This window comes from Lepisma saccharinum, chromosome 1 (genome assembly GCF_977018435.1).
Source record: "Lepisma saccharinum chromosome 1, izLepSacc3.1, whole genome shotgun sequence".
NCBI lineage: Eukaryota > Metazoa > Arthropoda > Insecta > Zygentoma > Lepismatidae > Lepisma > Lepisma saccharinum.
The window spans coordinates 168863019-168877235 of record NC_139229.1 but is presented as its reverse complement, the minus strand read 5'-3'; the positions used below and the strand labels follow the sequence as shown (position 1 = coordinate 168877235).

General features: G+C 39.4%; 1 protein-coding gene across 1 annotated transcript; it reads left to right on the top strand.

The window, feature by feature from the left end:
* Positions 1-7828: 7828 nt before the first annotated feature.
* On the top strand, positions 7829-12828 carry LOC145987065 (uncharacterized). The gene is made up of 2 exons (XM_083121524.1): positions 7829-8499; positions 12510-12828. Exons 1-2 carry the CDS (start codon positions 7829-7831, stop codon positions 12826-12828), a joined length of 990 nt encoding a protein of 329 aa, XP_082977650.1.
* Positions 12829-14217: the final 1389 nt, after the last annotated feature.

Genomic DNA, 14217 nt, shown 5'->3' with positions numbered 1-14217 from the left:
AAATAATGGAAGTGGTAGAAGACAGAAGAGGAATCATAAGTGAGATAGTGCAACGAGTGGGGAGATATTTGTGGGAAGTGAGGGAGCGACGAGGAAAGGCGTTAGCGGACAGCGATAAGAACGAAGAAACCGCACAAAGTGAACCGAGCGTGTAATACGTGTACTGTGGGTCTAGCAGTGTGCAATGTATATGTGTTTTGTTTTGTTCTGTTCTGTTTTGTTTTTCACATTATTCAACAAAGAAATTCAAATTCAAGTAAGTCTCCAGACAGGAGGCCGAATGAACCGGACACACAACTTTATTTGCATGTGCAATATTTCGATTGTTAAAATATACTAATTATGTTTAATTTTTTCTTTTGTATCTGATCAACTGCTAAGAGTTATTTGTATACTAACGTAAAGAAGGTACAATATTAATACATGACTTTGAGGGAAGAGAAAGTGTGTGTAATGTAAAATTAATGTAGTGCGTACAGCGTACAGCTCGCACAAGGAAAATGTAAATAAATACAAAAAAACAAGCGAGACGTGCACCTTCGGTTTGAAGAGTTTGCTGTGAGCAAGATTTCTGCACACCAAAGTTACAGGCGACAAGCGACACGAGTCGTTTGGAAGCGAATTTTCAGTAGTCAATGAAACCTTTCGAACAGAAGACACACGAAAAGCTGCACGTGTCTCTTGTAGCCTCGGTCCGTTGTTCACGGATGCGGGGTGAATGTTTTCCTTCCGACTGAAGAAGATTGTGTCGCTTGTCGCTTAGGTGTGAATTATACGTGTCACTTGTCGCTTCGGTGTGAATTTCCACAAGATAGCTTTCAGGTTGAAGCGACAGGCGACAAGCGACACAGGGTTTTCACACCAAAGCAACAAGCGACAAGCTCCTTTAGGGAGATTTCAGACCGGAGCGATAAGCGACACGCGACACATGTTGCTTTGGAACGAGACAATCAACAGCAACGTTTCACAGCGTAGGAGCATGGCAGGCAGCACAAATCTGCATTCGATTGGTGAAATCCTGAAGCGACACGTGTTACGGGTCGCGTGTCGCTTCGATGTGAAATCTCCCTTAGTCTATAAGCAAGCTTTCGCTGTGAATTCACTACCAACAGACAGAGGCGACACAATGCAAGCTATTAAAAAACTGCCCAGTCCGAACGCCACGCAAGCGACAAAGCAACGCTTGCCGGTCTAGTCGCTTCCGTTCGGAAGGTTGCATTTATTACTGTGGGTTCATTTCCAAGCGACACTTGTTGCTGTCGCATGTCGCTTATTACTCCTATGACTTCAGGCAAATTTTATGTTCGTTACGTCAAAGCAGAGTATCTAATTGCACTAGATTTTTAGAGCCGCGGTGGTGTAGTTGTTAGGGCGTCTGACTGCCGGCGGGAGACCCGGGTTCGAACCCCGGAGTGGGTGAATAAAGGTCGGAATTATTCCGCATTGTCCCCGCATAAAGTAGCTCCGGGGCTCAACAGCCTCATATCAATGGGTGCATGTGGGCAATCCTGGAGGGCAAAAGCGGCCGGAGTGTGATGGTGATCACTTCGCCTCCAAAATGACCTTTCCCCCACATCCCGTAAATATGCCTTCATGGCACTGTGTTATATGCACTTGGAACTTTACCTTTACCTAGGTTTTCAGTGCGAAATCTTTGAAGTTTGCAACCAGCACTCGAGGCTGCTGTGGATTTTGAGAAGAGGGTCACAAATGAAAGAAGGGTCTGTTTGGGCGAGAAATTTTATGACGATTGTCGCCAGTATGGCTGGAACAGGGCCGTAGGAAACAATGGCAGTGACTACCTCCGGATCGTTTTGCGCAAGGATGAATGGAAGAGAGCTCTTGGGGTAGCAGATAGTTGCCAGATTTAAGGTATTCTGAGGAAATTTCAGTAGGAAGATACAGAGACACGAGGCTAAAGTCTGGGCAAATTCGTTCCGGACAACGTGCGACGAATTAGGATTTTTCGAGGGGGAATTTTACAGATCTCTATTCCTGTAATAGAAGCTGTTTTGGGTTTCCAAGGAAAATGCTTTATTCCGAATAAATAAATATTTGCAATTGATTAGTTGTTTTGTTTATATTTTTTCGAGACTTTTCAGGAGACGTCTCGTCCCGTCTAGTATCTCGTCTCGAAAACGAGACGAGACAGGTAGTCAGTCTCGTCCCGTCTCGAATTTTAAAAAGCCGTCCCGTCTCGTGGGCAACACTACAGAAATAAATGCATTTTTTAAAAAACCGAAGCGACACGACAAACTACACGTGTCGCTTGTTGCTCGCGTGTCACTTGGATACAGTCGCTTTTCCAACATCATGCGTAGTGTCGCTTCGTTGTGTTGTTTGCTCAACTGCGGTAAATATTTTGCTTTGGGAAGAATTTACACCGAAGCGACAGGCGGCACGTGTCGCTTGGGTACGAACCAATCAACAGCAACGTTTCACACTGTAAAGGCGTGACAGGTCGCACAAAGCCTGCCTTCGATTGGTGAAATCCTTAAGCTACACATGCCGCGTGTCGCTTCGGTGTAAAATCTCCCTAAAAGCAAGTATTCACCGCGCATGCGCTACAAACAGACCCAGGTGAGACGATATATGTTATTGGGAAAACGGACCAGTCTGAGTGACACATGGAAGCTTGCCGTGTCGTTTCCGATCGAAAAGTTGCATTGATTTCTGAGGGTTTGCTTCCAAGCGGCATGTGTTTGTCGCTTCGGTATGAATAGATACAATTTCATATCGAAACAACAAGTGATAAGTACCGCTTTGAGGATTTCACCAATGCAAGCTTCTGCGGCGTATCTTGCCGCTGAGGCAGGCTGGTGTAAACGTTGCCAGGATCGTCCCCACGTCGCGTCTACATTCGATCTTAAAACACCATTATTAGAGGCGACAAGCGTCACAGGCCACTTCGGTCTGAATAAAAAAAATGACCATGCATGTGCCACAAACAGACCAAGGCGACCCGATGGACTGTTGTTAAGAAAATGGCCCAGTTCGAGCGACACGTGCAGTTTGGCGTGTCACTTCAGTCCGGAAGGTCTCATTTATCTATGATATTTGGTTTCCAAGCGACACGTGTCTCTTTTTTCATGTCTGAAGTCTCTTTGTTGGTTACGAATTTACAATCCACATAGTTCGGAACATGTATAAACATTCGCAATAGTTATCTTTAGGAAACTTGCGAACGATTTTTGCTATTCCAATATGTGGTAATTTTTTAATTTATAATTTTATACATACCGTTAATAATAATATTACTAAAAACATCACAACAGAAATGCGTGTATAATAAAGGTAAATATGTTTTGTAAGCATGTTTATCTGGGAAACGTAATCTTCTTGGACCTCTAAATTCCTTTTAAAAAAAAAGTTCTTGCAACGTCTGTTGTTGCATCCGAAAGCTCCGCAGAGAGGCATAGCTTCTTATTTATTGTTTACTCTCAGTATCATTGAAATGTGCAGATATTAAGCCGCGTCCACATAGGCGTAACAGAATACCGTTCCGTAACCGCATAACGCATCAAGGTTGATACGGGGCAAGGCAATGCACGCGCCGATGTTATGGCATGAATGTTTTTCAATCCGCACCGGAGTCCGTAACTGCAACATTCTCGAGTTTCACCAGTTGAGTGTGTACGAACATGGAAGTCGCTGCAGCGTACATTTACATGCATTACGCATTGAAAAGGAAAGGAAAACAGATATGTTGGTGGGGGACACAATTATACAAACGTAGAACTAAATATGGAGGTTCAAGGTTTTTGCCCCCCCCCCCCCCCAATCAGGGGTCAGCGCACGCCTATGTTCGGCATCCTCGGCCGACTCCCGCAGCCCCCTAGCTATGTATCTGAACTTGACGAGACTGAGAAAAGCAGGTATTGCGAGCGAAGCGAGCAAGAAAATTTTACGAAATGTATTCTTATTTGCATAAAATTTGAAATCGAAGGGGACAATTGTTCCTCTGTGCCTCCCCCTGTAGGTGCCTTTGACCATCAATAATTGCCCCCTTCCTATTTGCCCTTATAAGGGCGCACATAATATCACGGGGCGCCAAGGCATTGTCTCTTTAAAAACATTTTTTTCATTAGATCATTTGGAGTTCATGGCCGCCGCCCTCTAGCTACGGATCTGAACTTGACGAAACTGAGAAACGACATTGGGAGCTATGCGAGCAAGAAAAATGTTACGAAATTTATCTTTACTTGCATAAAATTTGAAAACGAGGGGGGGGTAATTGCTCACCTGTGCCCCCTGCAGGTGTCTTTGACCGTCAATGTTTGCCCCCTAGAATTGACTTCCGTCGAAGGTTGGGGGAGGAGCAATGCCCCCTGTGGTCCCGCCACTGTTCTTGGGTGTCTCTCTTCGACTGTCACGGAATGAGTGTTACACGTCTCTGTTCTATGCACGTCCAGACTTGCTGCAACTTAAACGAACTCAGTGGCGCAGGAACGATGGGGGGGGGGGTTACATTGTATCCCCCTAAATTTTTCAAGGGGGTACATTGTACCCCCTAAATCCGTAAATCTAATTGTACCCACTGTAAACCCTTATATAATTTGACGGACGCAAGGTGCTACTGTTAAAATAACCTATTTTCAATTAGCTCAATAAAAGAAGTTTAAATTGTTTATAACTTATAACCATTATCTTCCTTACCACAGAAATTCAAACCACTGTAAACTTATTTTACTACATTGTGCTTGCTATGATTTAGTTCATTGACCTGTGTTCTTGGAAACTTCTTTAAGGAGATGAAAATTGTTTAAAATGTGTGTGGAACAGTGGAATCAGGTAAAGTTTAGCCTACTCTCAGAAAATCACTCTGCAGGCGAATGCTCTTTTGCTTAAGGGGAGTACACTTTTCTCAAGAAACGGTCGCGTCTATTCGAAGATAAGATATAAATCTTAGTCAGAACTCAGAAGAATATATGACTGACCTCCTTTTCTTTTGAATTTTTCAAATGGAATTTTCCGAAATGAAATACACAAACGAGACTAGAGACGACTGACCAACTTGGGGGGGGGGGGTACAATCTACTCCTGTACCTCACTCATAATTTTCATAACTTTGTAAGAGGGTATTTGGAAAACTATACTTAAACCTATATACCTCGTATTAAGAGATTTGTTGAAAATACAGATGTTACTAAGACAAGAAAAATCTGTTTTTTTCTCAAATTTCAAGACGAGAATGAAATAAATCTCTGCTAAATCAAAGCAATACGGTACTTGATGTAAGAGACGATCTCGTTGGAAACTCTGGTTATCATGTTTGAAGAAATTGCTTAAAATAAATTTAAAATGGTATATCTTTTTCAGACATACCAAGTGTATATCAATATATTTTTGAAATTAGCTGTGTATTTTATTTATTGTAATTGCAAAGTAAATCCAGTAGTGACAATTGTAAGCCTGTGCTGCCCGTTTTAATCTATTCAGGATAAAATTCCATGTTTCGATGGTTCGCAGTGTCGAAACAAGATGTAAAGCAGAAAAACGTTATGAACTAAAGTTTTTGCTTTAATGAGATATTGCAGGTTGTGGGAGTGGTGACACAATGTACATGTTGGTTATACTAAACATTTCGTGGGACAGGACGAGACACCTCGCCTTGTATTTAAGGGGTCCCACACGCACACACACAGTGCTTTGGATTCCACTTTAAACTGTAGATCCAGTCCCGATTAGCCTATCTGAGCATGAAGTGAATCTAGAAAAAGTTTTAATAACTTCTGATCTGAAACCGAGACAAGAATAAGCACAAACAAGAACGACCTCGCCACACAGGAGACGAAATGAGGCTGTGACAATTCTCGACTCGTCTCATCGCGATATCATTCCCATGTACATTGAAATGCTTCCTACACATTAAAACGGTGCGATTTGTGATTTTATCAGATGGAGGAGGACTTATTTTTACCTATGTATTAGGTATACTGAGAATTAGACACTAATTGCTTAAAATCTAATTTGATATACAATGAAACACAAACACAACGCCATTTTAAGTTAAACCCTAAAGTCATACTGTAAGAAAATCAGATGAATGTACGAGAGAAATTGAATCACTGCAGGTTCTATGGTTTGACAGTTGGACTGTCAAAGGCACTGTGATGCTTAGACTTGATCCAACTTCTTGCAAATTTTTCTGCATGAAAACAATGCACTGGGGGTCTATTTATTGAAAGGAAAAGTAGATTTGAAACTTCTAAATGATTTCTCTAATCAGTTAAGTTAGGTTTATTGCATTGAACCCGCTTTCACATTCAGTTGATTTTGGATTCGATTCACAAGGTCTTTGAGTGAGATGGGAATATTTGATTGATTGATTTGGTTTATTTTACTTCGCATTTCTGCTACTTTTGGCTAATTACGAAGATGAGGATGAGTGATGATTATGATGAAATTGATGATGAGACACTCACAAATAACACCCATGTCCAGGCCGGGATTCAAACCCGGAACCTCTGTCATTGTAGCGCGCACTGCTAACCACTCCGCCACGGAGGACGAAGAATTGGCATGTCACCCTAAAACATACGCATGTACGTACATTCTACATTTAATACCACTACATGTGAAAAGAAACCTTGGCTGGCTCTTCATATTGTCCACCAAAGATTGAAATGAAATAAACTTTCGAGCGAATGGTTTTCCTTGCTTGCTCTGAGATCTGAAGGATTTCGGTTTTGTATGTGTAATAATAGTACTTTCAGTGCTTGAACAGCCTCATTAGGTACAGCTAATTATATTACAAATAAATGCTTTGCCATGAATTTTTTAATGATATTTTTATATGTAGACACGGGACATTAAAATGATCTGAACTGAAGTGGAACTTTATAAGTATGATATATTCAATAATATGGTTTCTATATCCAGTAAGTGGGAGATGATTATTCCTGATTGGAATGGCTCAAGATAGGGGTGGGGGCAGGAATCTTCCTCACACCCTTTAAATCGCAACCTGCATTAAAATGAATAGACGTATCTTTATTTTCACATTTCGAACTCCTGATTTTCCGTTCCATTAAATTCAAAATGAGCCCAGAACAAGGTTCAGAGCTTTATATGTTTCGGAATTATTATCTGATCTTAAATTATCATAAATTCTAAGAAAAACAAAGAAATAAAAATTATTTGTTCAAATTTAGCATTAAATAACAGGAATTTCGTGCGTGCTGTTCTAAAATGGAATATTCCCCATGCCTTAACATTATACAGGAATGGAAACCTGTGAAGTAATATATATATATATATATATATATATATATATATATATATATATATATATATATATATATATAGGGGAGTAGGGGAGGCTGAATTTTGTACCCCCCAAATGAAAAACGTTCCTGCGCCACTGATACGAGCTGAACCCTTTGTTGCGACGTGGAAAAACCGACAAGTCATGGAATGGAGCGAACCCCGACTCTTAACATAATTGTTTCGGGCTCAGGTTGCGCGTGCAAGATTCGCAATACCGTCCAAATCCCTACTTCCACCAATGCTTCAGCTGTGTAACTGTGACACATCCCAAGATGACGAAATTTACCTCACCCCCTTCCCCTCGAGCAGAAAACATGCTTAGGCTCTCTCTATTCCTTCTATACTCTTAAGTTTGCAGGGCTGGAAATCGCACGTCGACGTTCTGTTTCACGTTCTGGACTAAGCGGTTCTTTCTAGTTTGCTAGTTTGCTAGTCATTGATTGTTGTTGCCGTTTCGGTTCGTTACTTCACATTTCGAGCAGTGTACGTTCGGCGCGATATTTAGTGTAAATTAAGTAAATTTTATAAGTTTCATTCAGTTCAGTTTGTGTGTATTAAAATGGCTGGCAGAAGAGCCGTTCCTGCACCGACTTCCATAGTAAATCCTTTAGAGATATTGGGGAATGACGTGATCAGGAACGAAATGGTTACCTGGGATGATCTGGCTTTCCGAACATCTTTGGAAACCATCATCTGGCTGACAAAAAGACGTCTGTTGCACAATTCGTATTTGTGCCAGAACTGCCAAATACAGATGTCATTTATTCAGCGAGCTGAGCGAGCTGATGGTTATCGCTGGATGTGTAAGCAGTGTCGCAGTGCTGCTAGTATCAGGAATGACTCTTTTTTTAGTCGAAGTAACCTGACACTAAAGCAGATCATTAAAATAATGTACGGATGGTCCAGAGACTACCCCCAGCGTGACATTGCGTATGAGGCTCGGCTTGGAGTTCATTCCGAACACACTATTGTGGACTGGTGTTCTTTTTGCCGAGATATTTGCGAACAATATTTGACAGACAATCCCACAGTGATTGGTGGGCTGAATGAAGATGGTGAGTCAAAAGTGGTGGAGATCGACGAAAGCAAGTTCTTTCACAGAAAGTACCATAGAGGTCAATGGCGAGAGGGGCACTGGGTCTTCGGAGGTGTTGAAAGAGGTACCGGAAAATGTTTTATGGTTGAGGTTCCGGACAGGACAGCAGAAACCTTATCCAACATAATTGAAAGGTGAGTAAGGTTCAACTTTTGAAATAATGCCTTTGTCTGAAGTTTCTAATAACCTACATGGTGTGTTTTCCTTATGCATGTGCATCTAATTGGAGCATATATTTTTGCTTAGGACACAATTTTTTTATTACAAAATTCCAGTAATATTGTACAATAGGGGCGTAAGAATGCGCATGTGCGAGATACACGCGTTTCGCGAGGCGGAAGACCTACAACGTTGACAGTTCTCTTTTTTAGAGTCTATTATCTAAATACGTTTGCAGGGCTCATGACCTAATGTAACCTAACCTAACTTCCGCCTCGCAACACGCGTGTATCTTGCGCATGTGCATTCTTACGGCCCTATTGTACAGTGGCTCTCAAAAGTTTTAGGACAACGACATTTTATAATAGGCAACCCAACTTACAAAGGCGTTGGTGGGTTGCGTGTAGAGTTAGGCTTAATTTCAGGGTTGCCACATGAAGAAAAGATATGTATGAAATACGCAAAAGGAATAAAACCAAGTATTATGTGCATAAAAATATTTAAAATATCAGTATTATATTGCAAGTGACAAAATACTTTCTGAAATAACGAGAATCGATGAGTCTACACGAATGGAAATAGAGGAGACAGGAAGCGAAAGGAGAAGAGGAAAATTAGAGGAGGGAAGTAATGAGAGCATAGGGGAGTGGAGAAGAGTGGGATGGAGAAAAAAGACGAGAAGAGGAGGGGAGACGATATGAGATAGAAACAGGGGTGAGAAGAAGGAGAGAAGAACATAAGAGATCAAAATTTTCAAATAACTCTGTACTTCTAGAATTACTTTATTGTATTTGAAAGTTAACTGTGAATTTCTTTCTTTGTAATAGTATTAATGTGCCTGTGGATATTTTATTTATAATTTTATAACGGCGCTACGCGAGGTTAGGCCTACGTGAATATCTACGAAATACTTCGTTTAAACTTGCAATTTATTAAATCGCCATTTTCATGTCTTCATATGAATTTCAAACCACTAGATTTTTGGCAAGGGAATTGTGTCATCCTGTTTCCAGTCAAGTGTTCCTGTAGCAAACATTTAAAACTCTATATGGAATTTTCAGTACAAGATAAGTTTCTTTATTTGATACATGTATGCGAATTACACTACGTCTCGGTTATCTATGTAGCAGGCAATTGAAAACAAGTGACTGCGCAAGTACTGACGCGAGACGGCCCCACCAATGAACACGTGAGAAGATCGGGATTGCGTGGAAGGAGCAAAGAGACTGCAGTTTCCAGCAGTACTAGAAAATCTTTCTTTCGGAAATACTTTTGTCATTTGCGATATAATGCTGATATATTTTATAGTTTTATACAATAATACTTGGTTTTATTCCTTTCACGTTTTTTCATAAATATCTATTGTGCATGTGGCAACCCTGAAATTGAGCCTAGCTCTACAGCTCTACAGGCAACCCACCAACACCTTGTGAAAGTTGGGTTGTCTATTATACAATGTCGTTTTCCTAAAACTTTTGAGAGCCACTGTACATGATTACAGAAAAGGGTAAAATTCATAATTGAGTTTTATTTTATTCATTATTTTCAAATATTTAACACTACGACGGGAGGAGTCACTTTTCTCCTTTAATAACTCTCTCGTTTTTCTGATAATTTTCTTGAAATTTTGTGACTTTTCGTAATTTTTTGCTCTTGTATCTAGAAAGTACAATTTATTTCAGTGAAATTTCACGTTATACCCCTAGAACAGCGGGAGGGGTCAATTTGACCCCTATAAAGTTTAATTTATGCATACTGAAATATCGGCGTTACGTAGGTTGCGTTTATAGCATGTTGACATTTAGGTGTATTGAGAAAGGGTCACTAATTACACCCCGCACGATCCTTTGTGATCATACCACAATATTTAGAGTAGCTTTTATGATGAACATAAATAATAATAATAAAAATAGAAAAAATCGCTAATGATGATAATATTAATAATAATATTATAAATAACATTACATTTTTAATACGATTTTATTATTATTATTACTATTATTATTATTATTATTATTATTATTATTATTATTAGTTCCCATGAGCCGGCCACCGTGACGGAGTGGTGGTTAGCACATCGCGCTACGACGCCAGGGGCCCCCTCCCAGGTTCGAATCCCTGAATGGGTGTTTGTGAGAGTCGATTCATCAATTTAATCATATCATCATCACTAATCCCATCTTCGTAATTAGCCAAAAGTGGCAGAAAAGTTAAGTAAAATTAACTAAATCAAATAAAATCAAAGTAGTTCACATGTCCATTCATTTGTGGTTGGCGTTCCGGCTATTGAATGAATTAGTTTTGTATGGACATTGTCTGTGGAAATAAGTGCATGATGATAACAATAATACGTTATATTTTTATCACCTGGAACTAACAACCTTTTCGTTTATCTCGTCGTCGCCTTGTTATCATGTGGTCTCGAATTCGATACCCGGTGTAGGCACATAGTGGTTCGGATCCCACTTTAAACTGTAGGTCCAGTCCCGATTAGTCTATGTGTGCACAAATTGGACTTCAAACAACAAATCAATCAATCTTTTTGTTAATTTATAAATTTCTCATTTCATTATTTATTTATTTACATTAATTTTCTAAGTAGAACACATATCTCTGATAAAAATAATGAAGGTAGATAATGAATGTGTTTTGTTACGTATTCTTTCACCATCTCTTTACTGTTCATATAGGTAAGGTAAAGTTCCCATTCCACATTACACCGTGCCCTTAACCACACATATTCGATCCCATCACGCTCCCGCTGACTTAGCCCACCCCAAGGGTTGTCCCCAAGAACCCAATTATTTGAGGCTGGATGAACCCCAAAGTCGCTTCATGCAGGGACAAAGCCGGAAAATTTCCGACCTTAGATCACACACATAAGGGATCGAACTCTGTCTCGTAGCAGTCAGACGCCCTCCCGGCCTCTATTCACATAGCTAATCCATAATTATTTCTACCACTTTTGGTTAATCGCAACGATGAGTGATAATTGGATGAAATTGGTGAAGAACAAGCATGTCCAGGCCAAGACACGGGAACTTCGGTGGTGAGATCGAAAGTCGACCATTTAACGCTTTTGGTCTTATAGTATTATTGGCAGATATTGTAATATCAAGACAATTTTGCGAGTATTATTACATGTGATATAATTGAGCAGCGTCCAAGAACTCTTCCCGAAATATATTTCTATCTATGCCATGCCCCAGAAATAAAGTAATAATAATAATAATAATAATAATAAATTTTCTTTATTCAGCGGGCGAGGTTCAGCCAAGGGCTGCTCTGCCACCTAACCCTTGTCAATATGATAATACATATGAGATGATATAAACTTATGGAGCAGTAAGCTAAACGTAATAAAAAAATAACATACAAAAAAATTAAGAAAAAATACATAGGAATTAGTTGCATACAAAAAAAGTGTAACTAGAAATACAAAAGACAATAGTAATAATAATACAATAATACAATTCCTTATAGTGAGTAAACGATATAATGAGTCAAAAATTAGTTGTAACTATTGGAAAATATTGACAACTCATCGTTGTTTTCAAATGAGTTTTTCAAGGCAGAGGGAAAGCTTGCGTCCGCGATGACGTCACAAATTTACAATCCAAGCCTCTCGCGAAAAAGAGGCTGTTAAGAACAGACCTCTTCAAGGGGGGTAGGAGAAAGTCTTCATGGACATTGGCATCAAGTAGCAGTTTCCCGTAGTGAAATGTTGCGTATTCTGGAGTATTCAGTTGTTGACGATTATCATTTTTATTTGATATCAAAATATATCATAAACCCACCTAAACACTGTGATTATAATACCTAAAGCGCAGAAAATAATACAAAATAAAAATATGTTCCCATTGTAAAATAATTATAATTTTAAATGCATTCCTTATGAGGGGTCAAAATGGTCCCTTTCCGCTGTTCTACGGGCTATCAAATCCTTCGCCGTTCTAGTGTTAAAAACATTTTATACCTCTTTCAGGTTTATACTACCTGGCACTATCATTGTGTCAGATGCCTGGAGAGCCTACAACCGTATAAACGAAATTGGAGGCGGCGTCTACGAACATCAGGTTGTGGTCCACCAAGAAAACTTTGTAGACCCCAATGATGCACAGGTCCATACACAAAATGTTGAGAACATGTGGATGAGAGCAAAAAGGAAAATTAGACGCCAGTTTGGTACATCTGAAGCCCTGTTTCCCTCATACTTGCATGAATTCATCTGGAGAAACCAGTTCCCCCACACTACCATTTTCAGTGAATTTTTAATATGTGTTAGTAATCAGTACCCAGTGTAACGCAGGGGGTGCTCGTTGCTATGTGAAGTACGTATGCATTACGTCATCTGGGAGGATCGGGTTTGACCAAGACCATCTTGAGAGAAGGTAATGGTTTGACGGTGCTCGTTGCTATGTGCAGTAAGTTTGGTGTGGGGTACATTTAGCTACTAACACGTCGCAAAAATCGGAACAAGCAGGTTGTTGATTATGTAGCGTTCAATTTATTTTTATTGTATTTTTGTACTTGTAGACTGCAATCATGTCTAATTGTGCTGTAGCACGCTATGAAAACTATAACCAGAAAACTAAAGGAACTGACATAAAATATCATAGATTTCCAGTCGATAATTGCATAAGTAAACAGTGGATTCATGCTTGTAGACGAAATGTAAAAAAAATGCAAGTGTGCAGTGCCAATTATTGTGAAGAAGACTATGTGCGAGATCGAAAATCAGAATTTCTGTATTTTCCACCAAAGAACGTGCTGAAGCCAACTGCAGTGCCATCGCTAAAATTACACCCAATTACTTTAGTACCAAATAATCGAGGAAATGGTGTAGTTCTCCTAAACACTTATCTTCACAATATGATTCGCTTGTAGGACGTGTTGATAAGGTTTACAGAGATGTACGCTACGAAAGATATGCAATAAGGAGACGTGCCCTAAACAAGCTAAAGACTGTGCTGCCAGAAAAGAGAAAAATATATAGACAAAGGTATATGCACAAATTGCAAGCAATGGTTCGTTGTTGGAAAACATATTCAATCGTTTACAAAGGAGGAACACACATCTGCATAATGAAGGAAATAAATTAAATATTACAAACAACCTCTATCAACCTGCTATAACTGAATAAAGAAGTTCAAAATCTACAACGTAACCTAACCGACAGTACCACAAGAAAAGTCATCAATATCTTGAAAATGTGTTCAACTAGTGCGAAGTACGTAGTGAGCCTAATTGATTTGTTATGTACATTTTATGTAAGTCGGATTTATAATTATTAACAATTTCATTTAACACAGACCGATGTTGATTGTGATTTGTATGTTCACATTATTGTGAAAAACGTTGTCGGAAATGGGCATTTCTCGAAATGAAATTCACTTAGTACATCTTCAATTCGAGTTACATAGCGTTGTATGCACGATGGTAAATATTGCATGAGTGAATATTACACCCATCATTGAAATTTTTGCAACTTTGTTCAATTTTGGTATTTCACAAATATATTGTGAATAATTTTGTACTCTTGTACTCAATATAAACCAATGGATGTTACATTATTTCTTTGTAGTACATTTCTGTCAAAAAGAGCAAGATCTAAGATTAGTGTAATGCAAGTTACTTCGTTAATGTACAAATGTGTGTCGCATATCAGCCTTGGAGTATATTTTCCGGTTATA

Bases quoted from the DNA above. Each gene is read 5' to 3' on its own strand.
- LOC145987065 (XM_083121524.1), top strand. From the start codon at position 7,829: ATGGCTGGCAGAAGAGCCGTTCCTGCACCGACTTCCATAGTAAATCCT. The intron at 8,500-12,509 runs GTGAGTAAGGTT...TACCTCTTTCAG, and splicing joins TTATCCAACATAATTGAAAG to GTTTATACTACCTGGCACTA.